Consider the following 26,563-nt stretch of genomic DNA (forward strand, 5'->3'; position numbering starts at 1 on the left):
ATATTAACTCATATCTGATAACAGATATCAAAAACCTTATGAGGCAATAATAGTTAATGCGATCATTACCATTTTACAGGTGAGGAAACTAAGGCAAAGAGAAGTTAAATCCAAGGTCACACACAGCTAAGTAAGTGGTGGAGCTGATACTCCTATTCAAGAATCAGTGCTGTTGCCCAGTATATCACACTATACATGGAAGTTGAACTAAGTCCAAAGCTGGCTTGAGATGGGGGCTTTAAGATTGGGCCCAAGAATACGGATTTATAGAAGCAAGCAGGACTGTTAAGGTTGGAGTGCATAGCCAGAAAAAAAAAAAAAAAGACCTAGGAAGAGTTGGATTTCAGTGGATTGAGAAAGGAAGGAGGAGGGTGCTCCAGGCTGATGATGGGGCAATGTGTGCAAAGGCAAGGGTGCTGGAGGTTCCTGCAGCCTTGAGGGGCGCTGTGGGAGCTGAGTCTCAGGGCTGGTTGTCATAGAGGGTCCTGGATGCCAGAGTCAGTGATGTGGAGTCCCTGCAGGGTTTTGATCTGAGCAGTGAAATGATTGCCGAAAGATTGCTAGTGATAGCCGGGGTGAAAGATGGGCTGGGTTGGAGGAAGCTGAGCAGAAAGCTTCTGCTGGTGATTGGATCAGGAGGATGTAGAACGGAAGGGGTCCAGAGTCACCCCAGAGGTACTGACAGTGTACTCTGGAGAGGTGGCATCTCTCATGATGGCAGACCGCCAGAGAAAGAGCAGGCTTCTACACATGTCGTGAGTTCCGTGTTGGGTGTGTTGAACTTGAGATGCTCATGGACCAAATGGGGGAAATGTTCAGGGGAAATGGTGCATTGCAATCTGGAGGTAACTTGGCTGCAGGTGAGTGTTTGAAAGTCAGTGACATGTTGTAACCCTAAGAAGCCATGGCATCATCCAATCGACGAGGAAATCCCAGACCTATCTATCCACCCACTATTCAGCCCATTCCATCAGCGCAGGCATCCCACACACCCATTCCAGCCATCTGTTTATCTCCTCCACCATCCTAATCATCTTCCCGTCACACCCGTCTCTTCATACTTACCCAGCCATCCCATCTCATTCATCCAACTGCTCTCCTCCCAGCCACCCACCTGCCCATCCGTCCATTCATCCCACCTTCTAATTCCATCTGTCCAACCACTGAGTCATCTTTTTGTCCACTGACCCATCTATCCCACTCATTCCCACCACTCATCTCCCCACCCCCCTTTCCATCCATCATCCATCCGTCCGTCCGCTCATCCATCCATTGAACCCATACGCCTACCCGCAATCCACCCACGCATCTTCTCCATCCCAACTGTTTTCTTCTCTATTCACCACCAGCCACCTGTGACTTTTGAGCACTCAAAATGAAGCTAAGTCTAAACGGAGACGTACTGTAAGGTAAAATACATACTGGATTTCAAAGACAGTATCAAAAAAAGACCGTAAACCGTCTCATTTACAATTTTTCTGTTGATCCCATGTTGAAACCAATATTGTTAATATATTGGGTTAAATAAATATGTCTTTAAAATTAATTTCACCAGTTTATACTTTCTTTTTTAACTTTATTTATTTATATTTTATTTATTTTTAAATTTATTTTTAATTTTTAAAAAAATTTTGGCCGTACCGCGCAGTGCGGCATGTGGGATCTTAGTTCCCTGACCAGGAGTCAAACCCGTGCCCCCTGCATTGGAAGCGCGGAGTCTTTTTTTTTTTTTTTTTTAGTTTTTATTGGGGTATAGTTGCTTTACAATGTTGTGTTAGTTTCTACTGTACAGCAAAATGAATCAGCTGTATGTGTACATATATCCCCTCCTTTTTGGATTTCCTTCCCATTTAGGTCACTGCAGAGCACTGAGTAGAGTTCCCTGTGCTTTAAGTAGGTTCTCATTAGTTATCTATTTTATACATAGTATCAGTAGTGTACATATGTCAATCCCCATCTCCCAATTTATCCCACCCATCCCCGCTTGGTATCCATACGTTTGTTCTCTACATCTGTGTCTCTATTTCTGCTTTGCAAATAAGATCATCTATACCATTTGTTTAGATTCCACGTATATGCGTTAATATACAATATATGTTTTTCTTTCTGACTTACTTCACTCTGTATGACAGTCTCTAGGTCCATCCACATCTCTACAAATGACCCAATTTCATTCCTTTTTATGGCTGAGTAATATTCCAGGAAGCGTAGAGTCTTAAGCATTGGATGACCAGGGAAGTCCCTTTTTTTTTTTTTTAACTGTGGCTACTAGAAAATTTTATATTACACATGTGGCTTGCTTTATATTTCTATGGGATTGTGCTGATTTGTACCATCCATCATCCATCCATCCCATCCTTCATTCCCTCCCTTCCTTCCATCCATTCATCCACCCAGTTACCACCTTTGTCCATGCCACAGATGTTTAATTTCCACCTCCTGTGAATCAGTGGCTCTGTGGGTCATCAGAATAAGGAAACGGAGACTTCGAGCAGTTACAGAGCTTGCCCAAGGGGCACAGATGGAGCTAGCATCATCTGACTCGCTAAAATCAGGGCGTCTCACCTTTCACCTTGGCTGCCTATTTGCTAAGTTTGCTTAAAGATAGAAAAGGGATCTATCCTTTTCTTTGTGCATGTGTGTGTGTGGGGGGGGTGGTGGCTGTTGGACTAGAGGACCAGCTGCCCCTCTCGCCAAGGGGACCACACGTTGTGGGGAGAGACAGACCCTTCAGAAGCCTCTCCTTGGTGGCCGTCATGAAAGGGTTATCCCCACACATTCGCTATTTGCAAAAATGTGGATTCTTTCAGATTCCCAAACTCATTTCCATGACAAAACTCTTGGGAAGAGAAGATGAAGGGCTGGCTTTCGCAGAACAATCTTCCAGCTGTAATGACGACTGAAGATGGCGCTGGGAAAAGGAATTATAATTAAAATATGAAATGGGGAAAATTAATCTATTCCAGTCAGTGGTAAGAGATATTCTCCTGGCATTTCGTGGAAATTCTTAGGCCGTTGTTCCCCACCCTCCTGAAACACACACACACTTTTTTTTTTTTCACATTTTAAAGCGTGTGGAAGGTTGTGTGGTGTGAAAAAAGATTTTTGACTGAGGGACTCAGAAACTGAGATATGCACAGAATTTAAGTTCTTTGGTGCCTTTGTGTGTCTCTACACGCGCGGGTCATATGTGTTTGTGTGCACGTTTCTCTGAGTTATATACGTATTCAGTTGCAGATGGCTGGGGTGCTTACTCTCATCTGGGCACCCCCTCCCTTCCATGTGTGCAGGCTCTGGCGGTTGCGTGCCAGTCCCGTGAAGGGTCTGTGCTGTGTACGCTCATGCTTGTGCTCTGGACGTCTTTGTCTGTGATGGTTGGTGCTACCCATGCATGTGGTATGTGTGTAACTGAGTGCTGTCTTGAACACTCTGTTGTGTGTGACGTGGGCCCCCACCAGTTTGTGATGCATATGTTGTCACCATGCTTGGGCACACTGTGTGTCGTATACCTTTTTTTTTTTTTTTTTTTTTTTGCGGTACGCGGACCTCTCACTGTTGTGGCCTCTCCCGTTGCGGAGCACAGGCTCCGGACGCGCAGGCTCAGCGGCCATGGCTCACGGGCCCAGCCACTCCGCGGCATGTGGGATCTTCCCGGACCGGGGCACGAACCCGCGTCCCCTGCATCGGCGGGCGGACTCCCAACCACTGCGCCACCAGGGAAGCCCTCGTATACCTTTGTGTGATGCTCACTCAGCATCACCACTGTGCAGTGGGTGTCCATGTGGGCATTTTCAGTCTGTTTTGTGCACGTGGAGGAGGAGGGGACTCTTCAGTGTCTAGGCTTTGTGACTTCTCCCCTTGGCATGCAGGTTCTTTCCCCCAGAAAGCCCCCCACCCCAAGAGGAGGGCTGAGGGTGTAAGTCTCAGGCCTTAGGGCCCTGGGGGCCAAGCCAGGGGAATCCTGGGAGGTTTCGGAGTCTCCTTCCCTCCTTCCTTCCCCCTACAAGGGCTCGGAGGTGGTGGAGCGCTGGACAGAGGTGGGCAGAGAGCAGACATCACCTACCCAATCGCCACCTTGGGGCCTCTGTTCGTAGCTGCTCAGTAGCCGAGTCCTGTGCTCCAGGACACCATGCAAAGCACGCAGGGGCGACCCAATGGAGGCTGACCCAGGCCCTGCCTTGGGAACCTCTGCCAACTTCTCAGATTTTCCTTGAAGCAGGAAGCAAGCTTCGCTCTGGCATGTGGCTGCTCTTTCTTGTTTGAATAAACAAGTGAATGCAGAAGCCCACTGCTCAACCTCTTCACTACCCCCGGCACACATGCCTCAAAATCCAGAGTCTCTGTTCCTCTGCACCATTCCCCACTGCTCGCTGCAGGGAGTTCCTTCCTCGGCGAAGTGCGACCACATACACATCGAACACCTAGTATGTGCAAGGCCCCGGCAAATGATTGGCTATGTGTGTGTGTGTGGGGGGGGTACAGCCAGGCCATGATCCCTGCCGCCAAGGAGCTTACAGCCTCGTAGGAGAGGCCAAGCCCAGGAAGCAAACAGACCACTCTGCAGTGCAGTGTCTCCCTAACTGCGTGATCTTGGGCAACCGTTTATTCTCTCGACCTGTTTCCTTGGTTTGAAACACTGGTTGTTGTGAGGGTTAAATGAGCTCTTTTATGGAAAGCATTCTGGTTGGTGCCAAGTACATTCATTCATTCACCAAATATTTGTTCATTGCCTGCTCTGCATGTCGGAGGAGAGAGCGGACCAGGGTGGCTTCGTTCTAGCCAGCATTTAATAAATGGGACATTATTACACAGCGTTTGGGGGATACCTTTCCCTCTGCTCCTTTAATACACGTCCCTGTACTTTTAATCTATACCATACTGTTTGATGACTATTGCTTTATAAAATGTTCCAAATACCTGGTTAAATGTCTTCTCCCTCCACTTCCCATCATTCTTTCTTTTAGAACATACTTATAAATTACATGTGATTTTTAAAAAGGTCTTACTTTTCTCGAAGAATATGTAGCCATGGTGACACATCTGATAAGTACCCAGGAGCTTTTGTTGAGAGCACTCTACCCTGCCTAAGTCGTAGTCCCGTTCCTGATGCCAGTCTGTGTCAGGTGTTGTGGGATTTGGAGATGACCAGGACACAGTTCCAGCCTCCATGCTGCTCCCACTCTGGGGCAGAAGACAGATACAGAGACAATCTATGTTGTTAGAGGGAAAGCCAAAGGAGGTGAAAGCATGGCAGGCCTCTTGGAGGAGGTGTTTCTGAGCAGAGCCTTGAAGCCTAAGCTCCGGGGGTACAGTGTGGTAGATGGAGCCTTGCATCTGGGGTCATGCCCAGACTCTAGGCATGGCATGGCCTTTTCTTTTGCAAATCCAGCAGTCACCAAAGGACTCTGCCCATCCTTGTGTTGGGAAGGCACTTGGGTATAAACCCTAATCCCACTACCCCGATGAAAAGACTGGCCTGGTAAAAGACAATGTGAGTGATGTAGTGGCCGTTTCATTCATTCATTCAACAAGGATTTATTGAGTATCTGCTCTGTGTCAAGCACTATTTTAGGTATTTGGGAGGCATCAGTGTACAGACAGACTAAGACCCCGACCTCAAGTCCCCTCCATTTTCGTAGGGGAAATCCAACTGTAAGCAATGAACGTGGTAAATAAGTAAATTATGTAGAAAGGTAGAAGGTAAAGGGGCTGTGGAACGATGAACAAGGGCAAGCAGGGCAAGGGAATCAGGGGTAGTGGGCTTCAGAGCACACAGAGGTAGGAGGCCGGCATCTGAGCCGTTGTTAGGAAAACCTCTCTGAGCGAAGAGGGTCTGGATGAACTGTTGATTGCAGGATTGTGGACTTTTCCAACCTCCATGAGTGCTGCTTGGTGATGTCCATCCAAATTACAGACGCACACACGGTTAGATGCCGTGATTATACAGACTAATCCTACAGATAGACTCACACCCATGCATAATGATGGATGTACAAAAATATTCATGGGAGCAATAGCAAAAGCCTGGAAACAACTCAATTGCCCACGTGCTTAACTAGTTAAATATATATGTTACAGGCATGCTGTGGCATACTAGGTACCAGAAAACAAAATTATGTCCTGACATAAAACACTTTCAAGGATGTGTTGCTAGGAGAAAAATAAGGTGCGAAATGGTGTGTATAGTATGCTGTCATTTATGTGAAAGCAATGACTCTAATGTATATACAGAGACTATCTCTGAAAGGATGTATAGGAAGCTGATAGATGCAGCTGTTGTCTCTGGAGAGGGGCGGTGAATGCCTGGGAGGTGGGGGGAGGCGACTTTTCACTCTGTTGCTTTTTGTACTTTGGGAATTTTGAACCATATGATTATAACCCAATAAAAGGGTTTTTTTCAATTACAGTAAACTGGCCAGCTGCTGTTGGTGCCCCCCCACCCCCCAGATCCCTTTACTGTCCAGCACAGCCTACTCCCATCTGCTGTGAGCACTGGCTAAAAATGGCTCACAGCTGGCACAATTCTCTGGAGAACTGTCCTTGGCCAAATGGGGGCCACCCTTCTCAGGTTATGACTCCTTCTGTCCCTTAAGGGCAGCCCACAGCCAATGACTGATGTACATGGGCTACAAAAGTGCAGCCTCTTGCTTCATGCTGGGACTAACTCTGTGGTACCATCCATGCCCCAGAGCTTGTGGTGGGATCAGGCTACAGCGACTGTCCAGCTGGGACCACATCCTTGCTTAGCTCCTTCCCCCGTCCTATCCTGATCCCTCCCTCCCTTACAGCTTATTTCTAAAGAGCACTTCTCAAAGATCACATGCATTTGAACCCTTGTCTCAGGCTCTGCTTCTAGAGAACCCGACCCAAGACACTTGTCTCAAGCGAAGGGAACTGGAATTGAGCCAAGTGTTTTGCACGTTTCAGTGCAGCATCCCCTGGAGAGAGGACCACTGTCGTTATCCCCGTTTGACAGATGTGGCACCTCAGAGGTTCAGACACCAGCTCAAGATCACACATCAGGGAGAAGGGGAGCCAGTGGCCCCAGAGCCCCTGCTTCTCCCGCTACACCTGCTCCCTCTTACAGACAACTCCAGCCTTGGCAGCCGCTCAGAACACAGGGTGTAGTTCCTGTACCTGGTTTTTGCCACAGTCCTCACTGCCTAAGGGTCAAAGGTGAGGGGGCAGAGCCATTTGGGATGGTAAGACCCGGAGGATGGGTCAGGGGCAGGCTGTCCTGATCCCAAGGCTCTGGAGACCTTGGCCTCTCTCAGCTTGTGGAATTCCAGCTCTAGCTGAGAGCCTGATGTCATTTTGGCCAGGAGAAATACTTGCATACTTCCAGAGATGGGGAGCTCAGTATCTGACAGGGCAACCTGACACATCTATGGACAAGGTATAAAGGGCAGAAAGGTTTTCCTCTCTGCATCCTAAGTGTGATGAACCCAAGCCATCAGAGCTCACAGAGTAAGGACTGCTTCTTCTACCCTAGAGGGAGTCCTACTGAAATGGGGACTGGGCATCTTGGGCTCAGTCTTTGCTTCTCCAGGCTCCAGAGTCTTTTCCCCTCAGTGCTTTTAGTCCCCTGACCTCCTCTGGCTTCTCCTGGGCCCTTCTTGAGAACATTTTCATCAGAGCTGCCTCTCTTTCTCTGTTCCAGTTTGATGGTGAGAGTGCCTACGTGGGGATGAGTGACGGAAACCCAGAGCTCCTATCAACCAGCCAGGTGGGTGCCCTGTCCTCCCTGTCCAGCCTTGGGCTTGCTGGAGCCAAGCTGCTCCCTGGGTGGGAGGGGAGGGGTGCAGAGCAGGTGGCTCAGCCCACTATTGTCCTCTCTTAGAATGATCAAGAATATCAGCTGAGTCTCCCTCAACTGGGCAATCAAACTGGGACTGTAGTGTTTTCTGTACATCAACTACCTGGCTACTGTTGGCTTACAATGGGCATCACTGAAAACTTGATAAAACTCGAAATGTGTTGTCTGCACTGTCCATGCACAGAGGGCAGGTTTTCAGCAGCAACGGATAGAGCTGTCACATGCTCTCTGGTGCTGCCTGCCTCTCGTCACCACACAGCACCCATGGGGGCAGATGTTGGCGTGGAGGTGCTCACACCCACGTATCAGCATTCGGGGCTCTCCTGCCCACTGGGGAGGGTTGTGGACATGGTGAAAAGGGAGGAGAGCAGAGGCTTTCTGTGCAGCTTTTCTTGGTGGTGAAAGGGGCTGAGTCATCCCCGGGCAAGACTGTCCCCAGCTCCAGCCCAGCCCCTTGGGAGTCCCAGATGCCAGTTGGACAGATTTGCCACTGACAGCCTGGTCTCTGGAAATTAAGGTTTCTCTCAGCTGGGAGTATCCTCGCTAGAGACTCAGATGCCAGAGAGGGTCCTCACTATAGGCTGGGGCCCCATGGAGGGTCCCGCAAACATCCTGGAAGATGCTTCCCTAAAGCAGTGGTGCCTGCTGGGTGGCAGCAGCTCAGGGTGCTGGATGGAGGGCAGAGGGGTTTCATAGCTGCTGAGAAACTTGGGAGCTGGAGGACAAGCCTGTCCCTGGAGCTGCTGCCCCCCGCCCCCGGCTATGTAGTCGTGGAGGTCATGGCAGTCCAAGTTGGGTGGCTGGGACCACATTTTCCAGCTGGGGAAACAGAAGCCTATTAATTCACAAACATTTATGTGCCCCACTCTGTGAGAGGTACTGTAGGGGACACAGATGAGAGAGACATGGGCTTGTGGCCCTTAGGGAACACTGCCGGTGAGGGGAGATACTGTTATCATCCCAGCGTGGCGTGGAAGCTCCTCTGTTACAGGGCGCTGCAGCCCCCTCCTCTGCCACTGCAGGGGTGTGCCTGTGGACCCGCCAGGCCGTACCCCGTCTATGGCCTGTGACCGTGTGAGCACCAGGGGGCCTGCTGAGAAGCTGCCGGTATATTGCTCTGACTTGTGCCAAGCTGCAAGAACTGGTGAGCCAGACTCCAGTCCTGGGAATGCTCATTTTGGAAGAGATCACAGAAGTCGCTGAATTGTCCATAATCCACTTGAAAATGTGATTGTCTCAAAAGACCAGAGTTTACTCCTGAACACCTTGTCCGAGCCCTTTCACAATGTTTCAACTGCATTTTGCTAACGTCCTGAGCCCTGGCTCTCAGAACCGTGCTGTGCTGGAGTTGGCACTGGCTCAGTCCCTAGTGGAGAGGGCTGGTACTGTGCTTCCACCAAGAAGGGCAAGTGGGACTCAGTGGGGCTCCGCGTCTGCTCTAGGCTTGGGCAGAGGGGGGCACAGTCCTTTTCAGGGTAGCTGGAGAACAAATAAATGTCCCCCCGCCAAGTTGCTAACGGTAGCTTCAGCTGTTCACCCAACACTCAACAGTTTGCCCTTTTCTCAGTGGTTATATCAACTGACCTTCACGACCGCTTTGAGACGTACCATGAAGAAGTAAGACAGTATCCTTAACCCCATTTCATAGGTGAGGCAACTGAGGCTCAAGGATGTTGATTGACTCAGCCAGGGGGCAGTAGAGATGGAATCTGAACCTGCAGGGCTGGGACTCAAAGCTCCACACACCTTGCTGTGTCTGTGGAGAGCTCCGTTCCCACCTCAAGGCTGCCACCAACTTGCTTCAGCCTAAATGTCACTTCCTTAGAGAGCTCTTGGTGACCCCCCAAATCCAAATTAGGTCCCTTCTCTGTAATTCTGTCTCATGGTACCATGTCCTTTTAGTTCACAGCGTTTGTCACTGTGGTCTGCTTCTTTGTGGGATGACTTGAATAACATCTGGTTTCTACCCTAGACTGTGGCCTCCCTGAGAGCAGAATCTGGTCTCTCTTATTCACTGTTGTGCCCCCCTGTTGGGCCATAATGCCTGGCACAAAGGAGGCACTCAGGAAATACTTATGTAATGAATGCATTTCCTTAACAGTGTGATGAGGTGGTTGGACTCCCTAAGGGTCCTTCCAAGTCTCTTGTGCTGTCACTCAGAGAGTCTCCCTAACTTAGAACTTTATAGAGAAGATATCAGGATTCTCTGAGTCCACGTGGTGGCACAAGCCAACCTTGACGTGAGCAGACTTACCAATTACAATCTAGACTTACTATAGTGTATCCAGTTAGCTTTTTTTTTTTTTTTTTTGTGGTACGTGGGCCTCTCACTGCTGTGGCCTCTCCTGTTGCGGAGCGCAGGCTCCGGACATGCAGGTTCAGCGGCCATGGCTCACGGGCCCAGCCACTCTGCGGCATGTGGGATCCTCCCAGACCAGGGCACGAACCCATGTCCCCTGCATCAGCAGGCGGACTCTCAACCACTGCGCCACCAGGGAAGCCCTGTATCAGTTAGCTTTTGCTGCATAACATGCACCCCCAAAAATTAGTGGCTTAAAACAATAAATATTTATCTAGTTCATGATTCCATGGCTTGGCAATTTGGTTGAGTTCAGCTGGGTGGCTCTTCTGGTCATGGCTAGGATCATTTAAGTGGCAGCAGTCAGCAGCCAGGTAGGCTGTGGGCTGATTGGTATGGAGGACTCCCTTCTATGCCAGATGGTCTCTTGTGCTCCAGCAGGCTAGCCTGAATTTGTTCACGTGGTGGGAAAAGGGCTCCCAGAGCAGCAAGAGCCAAAGCTGCAAGACCTCTTGAGGTCTAGGCTTCCAGCTGGCATATGACTACTTCTAACATATTCTAGAATGTGGTCAAAACAAGTCAAAGGGCCAGTCTAGAGTCAGGGAATGGGGAAATAGACTCTGTTGATGGGAGGTGCTGCAAAGCAGTGTGGTCTTTTAACAAACTATCACGTATGGGAAGCATGTGCCACGTAGTTCACACTGATTTTACTGAAGAGTAAGACGTCTCTGGGACCTGCAGCTCCTGTGGCATGGTGGGGCTCCACTGGCCTCTAGCTTTTTTTTTTTTTTTAATTATTGAAGTATAGTTGATTTACAATGTTGTGTTAGTTTCAGGTATACAGCAAAGTGATTCAGTCATTTTATATATATAAATATATGTATATATATACTTTTTCAGATTCTTTTCCATTATAGGTTATTACAAGCTACTGAATGTAGTTCCTTGTGCTATACAGTAGGTCCTTGTTTTTTATCTATATTATATATAGTAGTGTATAATCCCAAACTCCTAATTTATCCCTCCTTCCCTTTTCCCCTTTGGTAACCATAATTTTGTTTTCTATGTCTGTGAGTCTATTTCTGTTTTGTGAGTAAGTTCATTTGTATCATTTTTTTAGGTTCCATATATGTCATATCATATGATATTTGTCTTTCTCTGTCTGGCTTACTTCACTTAGTATGATAATCTCTAGGCCCATCCATGTTGCTGCAAATGGCAATATTTCATTCGTTTTTTATGGCTGAGTAGTATTCCATTGTGTATATTTACCACATCTTCTTTATCCATTCATCTGTAGATGGACAAGGCCTGTAGTCCTTAATGGCAAAAGTTCTCTACCTTTCCTTCCAGTCTCTTCCCTGGAATGCTTGCTTGAACCCACACATGCACATTTGTACATGAATACCCAGTCATGGTGTGTGGCCTCATCAGCTGTAGGAATTGTATTGTCCCAATTATTGAAGGATTGACATACACATGTGGGCAAATGAAGGTCTCATAGCTGGTAGAGGATTCAGAGGATAAACACTCTAAATGGCATGAAATGCATTTTATAAATACAGTTAAATGCAAGCTTCATCTATTCACCACATGTTTATTGGGCACCTTCTATGTGCAAAGCTCTATATGTAAGCAGGAAGCCATTTCTGGAAGATGTTTGCTTCCAGAAAGTGCAATTTTATCATGTTAAAAACCTGCTCTTTAATTTAACCTTCTCCTGAAACACCATCTTCTTTATCTCTGCAGCTGAGACAGAGGTTCCTACAGGATATGTATTAGCCAACTGTGTCCCCTTGTAAAAACTTTCAGACGAGTTCTCATGGGCTTGAAGTTTCTTTTGCAAATGCTCGCTTCATTGTTTGCTTTTTGCAAGTCTCTCCAAAATTCCTGAATAGCTGCCTTAGTTTTCATATATTATCACTTTTCCTACCTCCCTGGACCTTGAGTTTCTTTTGTACCAGACTTTCTTGTGTGGTCTGAGCCCAAGATGCATTTGTCAGGCATGGTTTCTGGCCCGTCAGCAACTTCTAGGGGCGGAGGGCCCAGTAGAGATCAGCTCTTTCCCCTCCTGAGAGGGTTCCCCATTCAGGAGTTACAGGGATTGATATTTCCTGGTTAAGTGATCCAGAAAGATTCTCCCTCTTCCTGGGATGAGGGTGAAGAGGAGAGGAACTAGGCTTGGGTCTTAGCAGTCCTGGATTCAAATTCTAGCTTTTCCACATCCCAGCCAGATGCCCTTGTGTAAGTTACGTCAGCTTTCTGTCAAATGGGAGGAGTAATGATTGCCTCCTAAGGTGTTTTGAGAAGTAAACGAGGAGTGCGATGTGGATTCTGTTGGTACCTCCCCTGCAGATTCCCTTCATCAGCTCAGGACATCCATTATCCAGCTGTGTGAGTATTGGCTGTTACCTATTCACAGCTGACCCTTCCTTAGAGAATTCTCTGCCAAACGGGAGTCATGAACCAGGAAGGGGAATGGGAGATGGTCTAGAAGGCCCCACCCCTTGTCTCAAGGGGGACCAACTGGGCCACTCCCCATGGAGTTTCAGCCAACTCTAGCTGAGACCACAGCCTTACTCAGCTCCATCACATGCCCTCTCCTGCTTCCCTCCCTCCCCTTTGCTAAAGTCACTTCTCAATAAGTTACTCTCATGGGAATCCCCGTCTCAGCTCTACTTCAAGAGAATCTAACCTAAGATAGTATGTAAAGTGCCAGTGTTCAAAACAACTGCCTATGTCTTCTTTTGTTTTTATTACCATAAATAATGCTTTAATAATGGTCACTCGAGACGAACCTCTGGTCACTTCTTGTGCTCATTTACAGTTTTGCGCCCCTGTGTGCAGTGTTTCCTCTGATGGGAATCCCCTGGCCGTTTTTACCCAGCAAATGCTTATTTGTTCTTTCATGGCCACTGCAAATGTCACCTCCTCATTACAGCCTTCCTAGTTGTGGGTAGAGTTTTCCACTCTCATGGCTGTAAATACCACTTGTTTTTTTTTTAATTGAAGTATAATTGATTTACAACATTGTGTTAGTTTCTGGTGTACGGAAAAATGAGTCAGCTATATATATATATAGACACACACACATATATATACACACATATATTCTTTTCCATATTCTTTTCCATTATGGTTTATTACAGGATATTGAATATAGTTCCCTGTGCTATACAGTAGGTCTTCATTGTTTATCTATTTTATATATAGTAGTTTGTGTCTGCTAATCCCAAACTCCTAATTTTTCCCTCCCCCACCCCATTCCCCTTTGGTAACCATGTCTGTGAGTTTGTTTCTGTTTTGTAAATAAGTTCATTTGTATCATATTTTAGATTCCACGTATAAGTGATATCATATGGTATTTGTCTTTCTCTTTCTGACTACTTAGTATGATAATCTCTAGGTCCATCCATGTTGGTGCAAATGGCATTATTTCATTCTTTTTTATGACTGAGTAATATATATATATATATATATATATACACCACATCTTCTTTATCCATTCATCTGTCGATGGACATTTAGGTTGCTTCCGTGTCTTGGCTATTGTAAATAATGCTGCTATGAACACTGGGGTGCATGTATCTTTTTGAATTAGAGTTTTCTCCGGATATGTGCCCAGGACTGGGATTGCTGAATCACATGGCAACTCTGTCTTTAGGTTTTTTAAGGAAACTCCATACTGTTTTCCATAGTGGCTGCACCAATTTATATTCCCACCAACAGTGTAAGAGGGTTCCCTTTTCTCCATACTCCCTTCAGCATTTATTATTTGTAGGCTTTTTAATGATGGCCATTCTGACCAGTGTGAGGTGATACCTCATTGTGGTTTTGATTTGCATTTCTCTAATAATTAGAGATATTGAGCATCTTTTCATGTGCCTATTGGCCATCTATAAATACCACTTCTGCTAAATATTTCAGACTTCGTTTTAAGAATTATTGAAAGAGGGGCTTCCCTGGTGGCGCAGTGGTTAAGAATCTGCCTGCCAATGCAGGGGACACGGGTTCGAGCCCTGCTCCGGGAAGATCCCACATGCTGCGGAGCAACTAAGCCAGTGCGCCACAACAACTGAGCCTGCGCTCTAGAGCCCGTGCTCCGCAACAAGTAAAGCCACCGCAGTGAGAAGCCTGTGCACCACAACGAAGAGTAGCCCCCGCTCTCCAAAACTAGAGAAAGCCCACACACAGCAACAAAGACCCAATGCAGCCAAAAATAAATAAATAAAATAAATTTTTAAAATTAAAAAAAAAGAATTATTGAAAGAGCTTGTGTGTGTGTGTATGTGTGCGTGCGTGTGTTAGAGAGAGAAAACTGGCACATGACTACTTCCAGCATATTTTATTAGTCAAAGCAAGTTACTGGGCTTTGTTAGTGAGAGACAGAGAGAGACTGAGATTGAATGATGTGATCAGATTTGCAGTTTTAAAAGCTCTCAGTGGCAAGAGTGGATAAAGGAAGACCAAATGGGAGGGTGTGGTAATAGTCCAAGTGAAGGATGATGTATTGTCCTAGATTGTGTAGAGGCAAAGAGGAGATGGGAAGAAGTGGGTGGATCTGAGATGTGTTTTGGAAATAAAGCCGGAAGATCTTGATGATGATGGATGCAGAGGGAGAGAGAAATAGGGGAGTAAAGGAGACTCCCAGGCTTCGATGATGAGTCTCTTTCCCAGCACGATGGTACAGCTTTCTAAGCTGGGGATGGTCTAGGGAGGTGCAGGTTTGATGAGGCCAGACTTGGACATGTTCCATTTGAGATGTTCATCCAAGTAAAGATGTCTAAGTAGCTAGATGGTTGTATAAGTCTAGAGCTCATTGGGGAATTGAACTTGGAAGTCCTCAGCTTATGGTATTAAAACCTTGAGAGAACGAAATTTACGGAGAGAGAGGAGAGTGAGAAGAGTAGGGGACCAATGACTCTTAAATGTTGAGCTCTAACATTTGAAGGCAAAGTAGAGGAGAAGACAACTGTGAAAGGTTGAGAAGCAGTGGCTGGAGAAGTAGGAGGAGAACATGGAGTCTTAGCAGCCAATGGCAGTGTTCCAAGAAGGAGGGAGGGGATCTGGGGAAAAATGATGTTGGATCCAGCTACTTCCCTATCAAAGGATAAACTTTAAATAAATCAAAGATTTAAATGTACTCAAGGAAACCATAAAGGCACCAGAAAAAAAAAATCTTTAAAGTATACTTTACAACTTCAGAGTGGGAAAGGCATTTCCACCGCTCAGAGTCTTAAAAGAGAAGACATAAAAATTGACCATAAATTAAAATACAAAACAACTTTGGTATGTTCAGAATACCATAAGTAAAGTCAAAGACAAATGAAAAATTGGGCAAGAATGTTTTCAACTTATGGTATACTGAAAGGACTGATTTCCCTCATATATAAAGAGTTCCTAGAAATCAATTCAAAACCCTGGTGGAAAAATGGGCAGGAGATATGAACTAATAGTTTACAGAGAAAGAAATATAAATGGATCTTAAATATATGACAAAATGCTAAAAATAGTTCATAAGAGAAGCAAAACTACCATTTTTCACCTATTAGATTGGCAAGAATCCAAAGGTTTGATAACGCACTGTGTTGGAGCCCCTGAGGGGAAAGAGGCACTTTTATACATCACTGAAAGGAGAGTAAATTGGTATAACCCTTATGAAAGGATAATTGGCAGCATCTATCAAAATTACAAACGCATTACCCTTTAACCCAGTAATTCCCTTTTTGGAAATATATCCTACAGATATATCTGTATACATGAGAAATGACATATTCAAGATTATTCATTTTGTTACTGTTTATGGTGGCAAAAAAATTGGAAAAAAAACCCCAAATGTGCAGTAATATGGGACTAGTTACAGAAATTATGTACATATATCAAGTGGAATACCGTGTGGCTGGAAGTGATAGAGTTCTTTCGATACATTATTTCCTGAAAAAAGCAAGGTGGCGAACAGTAAGTACAGTATGTTACCATTTATGCCAAAAGGATAGTAAGAATATATGTTTCTGTGTGCTTGTATAACTGGAAGGATATATGGAAACTAGTAAAAGTGACACTGTACATCGTGTGTGTGTGTGTGTGTGTGTGTGTGTGTTTTGGTTACTGGGAGGTAGACAAGAGTAGCAAAAAGACTTTTCACTGACCTTTTCAGGGGTTTTCAACCATGAGGATTTAGTATCACTTCAAAAAATTAAATAAAATTTAAACAAGAAGAAGCAGAAGGTCGATGCTTCTGAGGGGTTGGTTGGAATAGGAACTGAGATATGTCCAATAGTTTTAGCAAAGAGAAAGTCATCCTGGACCTCAGAAAAAGCAGTTCTGATGTGTAGGGGATGTCCTACAGGTCCCAGGGTGGATGGAGGAGGGAGTGAGAGGTGAGGACGTAAATGGCAAGTCTAGACAATGTCTAAGAAGTCTAGCTGAGGAAGACAAGAGCAAGGACCATAACTCAGTGAGATGAGGACTCCTTGGAAGGATTTTTTAAAGATGATAGAGTCTTTAGAATTAATCTTGATGGAAGGCATCCAGAAAAGAGGTGATGCTCAGGGCTCAGGACAGGAAAGAGTTAATTGATGGCTTAAGTTTTGGGAGAGGGTGGGAGGGGTGGGTCCTGCCCAGAGGTAGAAGCTCTGGCCTTGGCCAGAAGCAGGGACCAAGGAGGAAAGGAGTGTGGCTTTGTAGATGGGATGGCTCGGAGCAGAGGGCGTCCGCCCCTGTATGCACCTGTCTTCTCAGAGAGGTTGGTGAGTTGCTGGGTCACCTGCTGACAGTCAGGGCACGGGGGGTCTAAGGGGATGGGGGCGGTCTGCGATATTTGTCATGGCTTGTGGAAGACTGAGTTCTTGGTGCAGGTGCTGTAAGGGCAGACAGTTGGGTGAATCCAGGGCAAGGATTTGCCAGGCAGGTGTACCAGAAGGACACTCAAGCTTCGTTGCCCAAGAGAGACTGAAGTGAAGGACCAGGGAATCCAAGCTGGGTAAGGACAGAAGAGAGGGAACCCCAGGCTCAGAGAATCCCTGAGGGAGGTGCTGGACAGTGAGGACACCTTAGTCACAGAGTGGGAAGCGGGTGGTGATTCGAAGGTGAGCAGCCATGGGCATTGATGGAGTCTTGGGTGTGTCTGGGGAGGGGGTGTTGACAGAGTGGAGCAGATGTTCCTGGGGAGTGAGGAGCTGAGAGCCCAGCATCAGCGTGGTGGCCGAGCTGAAGGGACTTGGGATGGTGCTGGGTTGCGATGGATGGGAAGTCAGAGCCTAGATCTGAAGGCTGGGAGCATGATGGGGAAAGGAGGTGAGCTGGAGATGCATGAGCCGCTGGATGCTGACGGAGCTGAGTGGGGTGGGTGGGATTTGTAGGGAAGGTAGACAGTGGTCTGGATGGGACCTTGGAGAAAGAGAAGGATGTCAGCCCCATCCCCAGGGGTGCCTGGTCTGTTTTTCTTACCACTTGGGTCAAGCATAGACCTAGACTGGGTCGATGCGCAGCCTCCTTCCAGCAGGGGGCAGTGTAGGATGCCCAGAACGAGGAAAGAGCCAGGACCTTTGGGTTCCAGGTTCAGCTCTGCCCTGTTCCCTTCATCTGGTGTTGGTATCTGTCTGAGCCTCAGTCCCCTCCTGAGAATAATAAAGGCAGATGGTCTGTAGGCTTTTTCCAGCCCTAAATAATGCTGCTGCTGCTGCTAATGAACATTTACTGGGAACTTCCCTGGGCTCAGGCACTGGGGCTAAATGTTTTCCGTGGATGGTCTCATTTCATCTCAGGTAGGTATGGTTGCTTTCCTGTTTAACAGAGAAGGAAACTGCAGCCACAGAGAGAGGGGTGGTTGAGTCTTTTTGAAACAAACAAAAATACCTCCAGCAAATGTCCCGGGACCCAGAGACCTCCTGCCACTGTTGAAATCTAAGATTCTAGGCTTAGTAACTCTGGCCTCTGAATCTGTGTACATCGTAAAGGGCAAAGATGACATGGATTTTATTGCTTTAATTAAAACCTGGGTGAAGAGCTCCCGATTCATATGAAAATGAAATTGTGTTCTGCCTGCTGTGGTGCAGAGAAGGGAACAGCAGTGATTACTGCTAAGATTACAAACAAGCAAAGAGAAAAGGCCTTTTGCAAGCATTTCCTATTAAAGCCACAAACATCACACTTTAAAAATAATTACGGTTCTGTTATCGGAACATGATTCATGAATTCTGAATAAATATGAGGGGCCTTAAGGGAAACTGTTTCAAGACCACAGATTTTGTTCAGATCTGATGAAATTTAATATCACTTCGCAGCTGGAGAAGAAAATGCGAGGAAGGAAAAAAAAAAAAACCCCATGATGTGTATATGGAGAGAATTGAGTATATGTCAGGCTGAACTAAGGAATGTTCCCTCATCTGTCCTACACACGTGCTCAGAAAAATGGCCCAGCCTCTCTTGTTTTCATTGAGAGAAAACCGCTGGGAAGGAGTCGGTACTTACACCTCACCAATCTTAATTATGTATTCCAATAGCTAAAATATATATATTTATTTTAAAGCTCTAGATTCCTGGCTGTGAGATGTTTAGATATTTGAGGGCACAGGCATGGGAGGCATTGGGGATGGATTCGTGGGGTGGGGGCTTGGGGGTGGGAGACCTGGGTCTGCACTTATTACACCTCCCCCGTAATGCTGAGGTTTCTCGTACAATGCAGTGAATGTTTACAGCATGTAGTTTTGTTTCCTTCCAACTATTATGAGAGAAATTGAATCCCAGGAAACGTTCACTCTCTCTAAATGGGATGGAAACAATGAAGATGGTGCAGGAAGTTTATGGGTTGGGGGAGGGAACAGCATTGGGTTGGAGACATAATTTCAAGGGTTTTCTTTAAAACAGCACCCCTCGGCCACTCCCAGCCACCCGCAACTCAGCATCCTCTGTAGGGCCTGAGTCTTTGCTGGGGAGGGTAGGAGAGTCCCTGATTTAACACACTTGTTCATTGCTGCAATGCAAGATCACCCAGTGATCAGGAAGTCGAAATGGGCCAGATGGGGGACCTTTCCAGGACGGTGCTGAGTCCTGGCTCTGGACCTCTTCAGCCTCTCTCACTGTGTGCCCTTGAGTAGGTCATGCGCCCTCTCTGAGCCCTGGTTTTTGCATCTGTGAATGTGGGCTGAATGGATGCCTCTGAGGGACCTTCTAGATTATGTCTTTTGATGGGTCAGCTTCTTCCACCCCCTGCCTGAGACTCTAGGAGGGACTGGTGTCTTTTTATTTATTTATTTATTTATTTATTTATTTATTTATTGGCTGCGTGTGGGCTTTCTCTAGTTGCAGCGAGCGGGGGCTACTCTTCGTTGTGGTGCGTGGGCTTCTCATTGCGGTGGCTTCTCTTGTTGCGGAGCACTGGCTCTAGGCACGCGGGCTTAAGTAGTTGTAGCACACGGGCTCAGTAGTTGTGGCACATGGGCTTAGTTGCTCCGCAGCATGTGGGATCTTCCTGGACCAGGGCTCGAACCCGTGTCCCCTGCATTGGCAGGTGGATTCTAAACCACTGCACCACCAGGAAAGTCCCTAGTGTCTTTTCAAGTGGCCAGAGACTGGTCTCTCCCACCTGGCTGAGTTGCCCCTAGGCTGAAGGGGCCCCTGAGATGGAGTCTAGTGGCTCTGAGTGAGGTTTCAGCCCATCATGGGCAACAATAAAGAGATGTTGTTGGTCAGATGAGTTATAAAGGTAATGACAGGGGAAGACAAACTGACCTGGGCTCAAATTCTGGTCTTGACATTTCATGGCTGGGCGACCTTGGACAAGTCAACCAACTTTTCTGAGCCTCAATTTTATCTTTAGAAGTTCCTCAAAATGATGTGGGGAGACGTAAATAAGATACATTTATACCCAAAGTTTTTATTATAGGGCTTGGTGCATGGCAAATGGTAGTCACCATGAGGTGCGATTAAAGTACCCATTTTACAGATGAAGAAACTGACTTTCAGGAAGGTAAAACAGCTTGCCAAAGTCATCCACCCAGGACGTGCTGGGCACAGGAGATTAAAAACAGCATCAGAAATATCAGCAGGGCTTCCCTGGAGGCGCAGTGGTTGAGAGTCCGCCTGCCGATGCAGGAGACACGGGTTCGTGCCCCTGTCCAGGAAGATCCCACATGCCGTGGAGCGGCTGGGCCCGTGAGCCATGGCCACTGAGCCTGCGCGTCCGGAGCCTGTGCTCCACGACGGGGGAGGCCACAGCAGTGAGAGGCCCGCGTACCACAAAAAAAAAAAAAAAAAAAAAAATCCATTGGTCCAAATCCCTCTTTTCACAGGTGGTATAACTGAGGCCCAGAAAGGAGCAGTGACTTTCCCAAGGTTACACAGACTGCCAAGGGTAGAGCTGGAATTCAGACACATTCATGGGAAGATGATTTCTAAGATGGGGACAGGGAACCAAGAGACCCTCATGGGAAAAGTTAGAATTACTTTGTACTAAGCAGCATCTCTAAGGAGAAGACCACCTTAGACCTTTGCTGACTTCTTAGAACTTACAGGGAAAATAGTGCAGAGCCCAGCCCTCTACCACAGTGGGCCATCAGTAAATTCATTCATGCATTCATTCATTAAAAAAAAAGTCTACTGAGTACCTACTGTGTGCCAGGCAGTGTTCTAGGTGCTGGAGATACAGCAGCAAACACAATAGTCCAAAACCCCTATTCTCATTCATTCATGTATTATTTCATCCAGCAAATGTTTATTGAGGCCCTACTATGTGCAAGGCACTGTCCTTGGCCCTTGGGATAATCAGTGACCAAACAGCAGAATTCACATTCTAGTGACAGGAACAGGCAATAAGTACCTTTAAAAAGTCAAGAATATTGTGTGTTAGATGCTAAAAGTTCTATGGAGAAGAAAAACCACCTCTAGGACAAGGGTCAGCAAACCATGGCCCATGGGCCAAATCTGGCCCACCACTTGTCATTTGTAAATAAAGCTTTATTGGAACACAGCTTTGTTCATTAGTTTCAATATTGTCTATGGCTATTTTCATGCTACAGCGGCAGAGTTGAATAGTTGTAACAGAGACTGACCCACAAAGCCAAAAAGATTTATTATCTGTACCTTTGCAGAAAAAATTTGCAGACCTTTCCTCTAGGACATCCAAGGGAACGTGTCAAAGAGGCAGTTGGATATGTGATTGTCAAAAAATATGTTATGAAAATAAAACTCTGCCACTTACTGGAAAAGTGAGCTTGTTTATCTGTAAAATGGGGTAATGCCTACTGCTCAGGCCACTCCCTCTTACTCAAAAGCTGTGGCCCCAGGTTATCCCCAGCCTTGCTACTTCAGTTCTGCTGGGACTGATTCCTCCTAAAGAAGGGAACCCCACTGCTAATTCCTCATTTTTCCAGAAACATTCCCCACAAGTGTATCAGTCTGGAAAGCTGCCAGAACCTTAAAGTGACTCAGATAATTTTCTGAGCAAAAAAACACACAGGGATTATCATGTTTGTTCCCAGATATAGTTTTAGTAAACAAAACTCATGTCAAGTGTGACTGGTTGTCCTTGTCACATTATGATGCCTTTGTCTGCTGCGATCCAAGCATTTCAGGATCAGGCCCACCAGTGAGAGAGTTTTCTACACTCTCCTCCGTCCCTGTTGCCATGACTTGGAGGTTCTGTCTGTAAATAGAGGCTTAAAAAGCTATTACATACTCCTCCCCCCCCACCTCCAGAATCCACATTTAATTTTAACAATATGGCTTTTTCACTCCTGCTTCACTTATATGTGGCATGGGATTTTATTTATTTATTTTTAAGAAGCATTTTTTAGTCCTGGAAAATGATAGCCCAACAAGAAGACATAATTGTACCGATTTTCAGAAGGGTGGCAATACTCCAGATCTGATGGTCTGCGAGACATGAATCAGAAAGATTCTATTAAACATCTCTGGGACGGGTGACACAGGGGTATTATCCAAGATGATTAATTTGACTCGGTCATAATGGACACAGACAATCCTGACAAAATTGCATTTCAGTCCCCACTGAATTCCATAAAATTACTATACACATAATAAGAAGTTATGGCGCTGGGTGCCCTGATCCAGTTGATGGGGTTTCAGGTTTGGGTAAGATGCCATTTTCCTTGTTTTGAAAACAGAGTCAGGAAACACTGAATTGAATGCCAGTCCTCTAGCTGAGATGTTTTTATAGGGTGTAGGTTTAATTTGTTAGGATGGTAGGTGGCCATACCAGGACAATTGTCCAAACCAGGACAATTTTAAAGTGAAAGAAGGCACTATTAAAAATTACCCCAGAACAAGAGGCATAAAGCAGGACTGTCCTGGGCTAATCAGGATTGCTGTACGTGCGAGGAGGGGCATGAATAATGGTAGAGTATGTGTTGGCCCCAGACAGTCAGGGCTTCTTGTCCTTGTTACCATACATGCTACCCGTGTGACTTTGGGTAAGTCATTTTGCCTTTTCGAACCTCAGTTTCCAAAATGGAAAAGATATTTAACACTTGTTCTGCTTACACCCTGAGGTCTTTCTTTTTTCCCCTCCTTGGGGGCCGGGGAGGGGATTTGTGTTGACTTCTGTTCCTGTGTTTTCACATCTGTTTCCTCATATAATTCTCTCAGCTGTTAGGTGGGGTTTTGTAGATAAAGACGCTCGGGAGTAGGTAGTTGGGATAAATTGCCAAAGGTCCCTCAGCAAGTAAGTGGCAGGATTGGAATTCCCCCAGGTCAGTCTAGGTCCAAAGACAGCGTTCTTTCTGTAGAATTAAAAAAGAAAAAGTACTCACTGATTATGTATTCCAAGAATCTTCAGGCTTTTATGGGAAAATATTTGTAATATGTGGAAGCATTTGGAACCCCAAAGTCCTGTGTCAACATAAGGTGTTGTTGCTGTCACTCTGGGTTATTCAGCGGACTGGACTCCACAGGATACAAGAAAGCAGCGGTCCATCCCATGTTCTTTCCTTCCTGGCTCATTGTCTTGGAAACCTGCAGTGGACATGGGGGTGGTCTGTTACCTCTCCATCCACTCCCATTTCCTATGATGCTGCTGGAGACTCCAGGGTCAGGACAGGGTAAGGCAGGATTAAGGGCTAGGGTCAAAACCTCTTGCTGACTAGTACTGTTGAAGTCCTACCCTCCGTGCCTGCTGCTATAGCAGGCTCTCACACGCTGGCTCTTTTCCATGGGGCATACTGAGCTGGGGATTCACTCTGCAGCTCACCTCTTGTGACCTGCTCTGTGGGTGGTATACCTGTTGACATACCTCCTGCTGCTGAGATCCCCCTGCCCTGTCAGGCTACCATCTTGGGTGGGACCTCTATAGATGCCTTCAGCCAGCCATTGTCCTTAGCTTTCACCTGTCCTCAGCAACTCACATATCCTTAACTTGCCAAACCAGGGACGTGCAGATTGCTCTCTGACTCGCTCTCATTCTCTCAATCTCTCCTGGCCCTGACATTTCAGGCAGCTTCTGCTCTCCTCCCATCTTTCAAAACCTTCTAGTCACAGAGTCTCTCAACTCTGGGGACACAAGTTGGGTCCTCCTGAGAGCTCTTTCTTTCTCACCAGACTCACCACGGAAGGAGGTGCCGCCTCCCCTTTTGTGTTGCATTCCGAGTCCCAACAAGCTGCGCTACTGGGGTCTTTCTCACTTGGCTCGAAAGTGGGGTTTCAGGATGGAGGGAAAACCAAATCACACTCTACTCCTATAGATCCCCCCTCAGTGAATCTTCTGCCTATACAGCATCGGGGAGGGTGATGGAAATGGGTAATCCAAATGTCAGTCTGAGAACTTTCTAGTAAGCACTAATTGGATAAACCATTGAATAATGAAAGGTACCCTTCCCCAAGAAGATACGATAATCATTAATATGTAAATACTTAACCACATTGCTCTGAAATATATGAAGCCAAAAATAGACAGACATACAGGAAGAAATTGATGACATCACAATCGTGGAAATGTTTTGACCTACCTGTCTCAGAAACCAATAGATCAAACAGAAAAAGAAAACTAATAGTTATTTAGAAGATTTAAACAACAGAATGAAGCTGAAAATAAAAAACATTTATGATAGCCTTATACTCTGTCACAAAGGAATTCTCAACAACTTTCAAAGAATCAATGTATTTTTCATTCCTTTTTTGGGTGTCCTTTTTTCTTTTTCTTGTCAGTGGTTTACTCTTTTGTTAGCCTTTTCAAGAAACCATCTCTTTCCTGTATTTCTCTAAAGTTTGTTTTCTATTTTATTAGTCTTCTACTGACTTTTGGTTTCTTTTGTTCCTATTTCTAGCTTCTTGAGTTGAGTGCTGAATTCATCTATTTTGTCTTCCTTATCTTCCAATAAATTCACTTAGGTAAAAAGTTGTAAATTTTCCATTGTCCACCTCTTACAGGTTTTGTCAGGTAGTGTTCTCATTGTCTGTAATTTCAGTTGTGATTTCCTCTTTAACCCAAAAGTTATTTAGAAGATTGCTTTTAAAATGCCCAAGTATTTAGGAGGGTCTGTCTCCCTCCATGTTTTTCTGCTCCCTCCTTCTCTCCCTTCTTTTTTTTTTAAATTAAAAACTAGGTTAGTGCATTGAGATCCTAGAATGTGGCTTATATCATCCCTGCCTTTTGAACAGTTTGAGGTTATCTGAGTAGTTATTACATACTCATGTTTTTTAAGTGTTCCATGGACATTTGAAAAGAATGTGTGTTCTTTAAATTTGAGACAAATCAAGAGAGGAAATTGTGCTATTCAATCTTCTGTCCTTACTCATTTCTATCTGATTCGTTTGTCAGTTTTTGAAGAGATGTGTTAGCATCTCTTCATGTTTATGGTTTGGTTAAATCCGCTTTGTACTTCTCACAGTTTTTCAACGTTTTATATTCCTGTGGTTTGTCCGTCTACATAAAAGTTTATGTCTGTCATTTCTTCTTAGTGGATTGTGTCATTTATCAACTTAAGTATTACTCTTAGTCTCTTTTATGCCTTTTGCCCCAAATTGTACTTAACTTGTTATTAATTTTGCCACTTCTGCTTTTTATTTGCCTGATATATCTGCTTAGTTTTAACCTTCTGTGTCACTTTATTTCACGCATGCTTATTATAAATGTCATATGCTAGATTCATTTATTTTAATCAAAATATTAATTTTTCATCTTTTAATAAAAGAATTGAAATCATTTGTATTTATTGTGATTACTAGTATTTAGTCTTAATACTGTCATTTTTTGAAGGTTCTCTATCATGTTTCATAGTTCATTTCTATTTTCTTTTTTTCTTTTCAGATTTTTGTTGGTTTGATCAGGTTCTATTTTCTTTTCCATTTGTTGTTGTTATTATTGTTGTTCCTCCAGCAGTGTGGAATTTCTGCTTTTCTTTAAAATTATGATAAACAGATAATAAATGAATGCAGCAAAGTTTCGGGGTATAAGATCAATATTCAAAAATCAGTTGTGTTTCCACGTACCAACAATGAACAATCCAAAAAAAAAAAAAAAAAAAGAACTAAGAAAACAGTTTCATATATAACAGCATGCAAAAGAATAAACTATTTAGGAATAAATTTAACCATGGAGGTGAAAGACTTGAACAGTGAAAACTATGAAACACTGCTGAAAGAAATTAAAGAAGACCTCAGCAAATGGGGGAGACATCCTGTGCTCATGAACTGGCAGTCTTAATTTTGGTGAGATTGCAGTACTCCCCAAGCCATCTACATGTGCAGTGCAATCTCTATCAAGTTTCCACCGGCCTTTTTAGGAAGAAATGGAAGAGCTGATCCTCAAGTTCATATGAAATTGCAGTGGGTCCTGAGTAGCCACAACAATCTTGCAAAAGGAGAGCAAAGTTGGAGAACACTTCCCAATTTCTACAAAAGCACAATAGTCAGAACAGTGTGGTTCACAATAGAATAGTATAAGGATGGATATATAGACCAATGGAATAGAAATAAGAGTCCAGAAATAAACTCCTACATCTGTGGTCCATTGATTTTCAACCAGGGTGCCAAGACCAGTCAATGGGGAAAGAACAGTCTCTTCACCAAATAGTGCTGGGACGGTTGGACAGCCATGTGCAAAATAATGAGGTTGGACTCTACCTCATGCCATATACAAGAGTTATTTCAAAATGGATCCACGACTTATGTCTCAGGGCTAAAGCCACAGAATTCTTAGAAGAAAACATAGGAGTAACTCTTCCTGACCTTGGATTGGCTGGGGGTTCTTAGATAGGACATCAAAAGCATGAGCAACAAAAGAAAAAATAGATGCATTGGACTCCGTGAAAATTAAAAACGTCTGTGTATCAAGAGCATCATCAAGAAAGAGAATGGGAGAAAACCATCTGTAGATCATACATCTTATAAGGGTCTAGTATCTGGAATATATAAAGAGCACTTACAACACTGCAACAGAAAGAAAACCTAATTTAAAAATGGACAAAAGACTTCAAGACATTTCTCCAAAGAAG

The 26,563-nt window shown here is 45.2% G+C and overlaps 1 protein-coding gene across 2 annotated transcripts in view; it reads left to right on the plus strand.

Moving 5' to 3' along the window:
• Window positions 1-26,563, plus strand: part of TOX2 (TOX high mobility group box family member 2) — a 131,261-nt gene that overhangs the window by 46,593 nt on the left and 58,105 nt on the right. For both annotated transcript variants that reach the window (XM_067708196.1, XM_067708197.1), the window contains exon 2: window positions 7,661-7,726. In XM_067708196.1, the coding sequence (XP_067564297.1) occupies window positions 7,661-7,726 (66 nt within the window). The remainder of the gene's footprint in view (window positions 1-7,660; window positions 7,727-26,563) is intronic.

The sequence above is a fragment of the Pseudorca crassidens genome, chromosome 15 (assembly GCF_039906515.1).
Source record: "Pseudorca crassidens isolate mPseCra1 chromosome 15, mPseCra1.hap1, whole genome shotgun sequence".
Lineage (NCBI taxonomy): Eukaryota > Metazoa > Chordata > Mammalia > Artiodactyla > Delphinidae > Pseudorca > Pseudorca crassidens.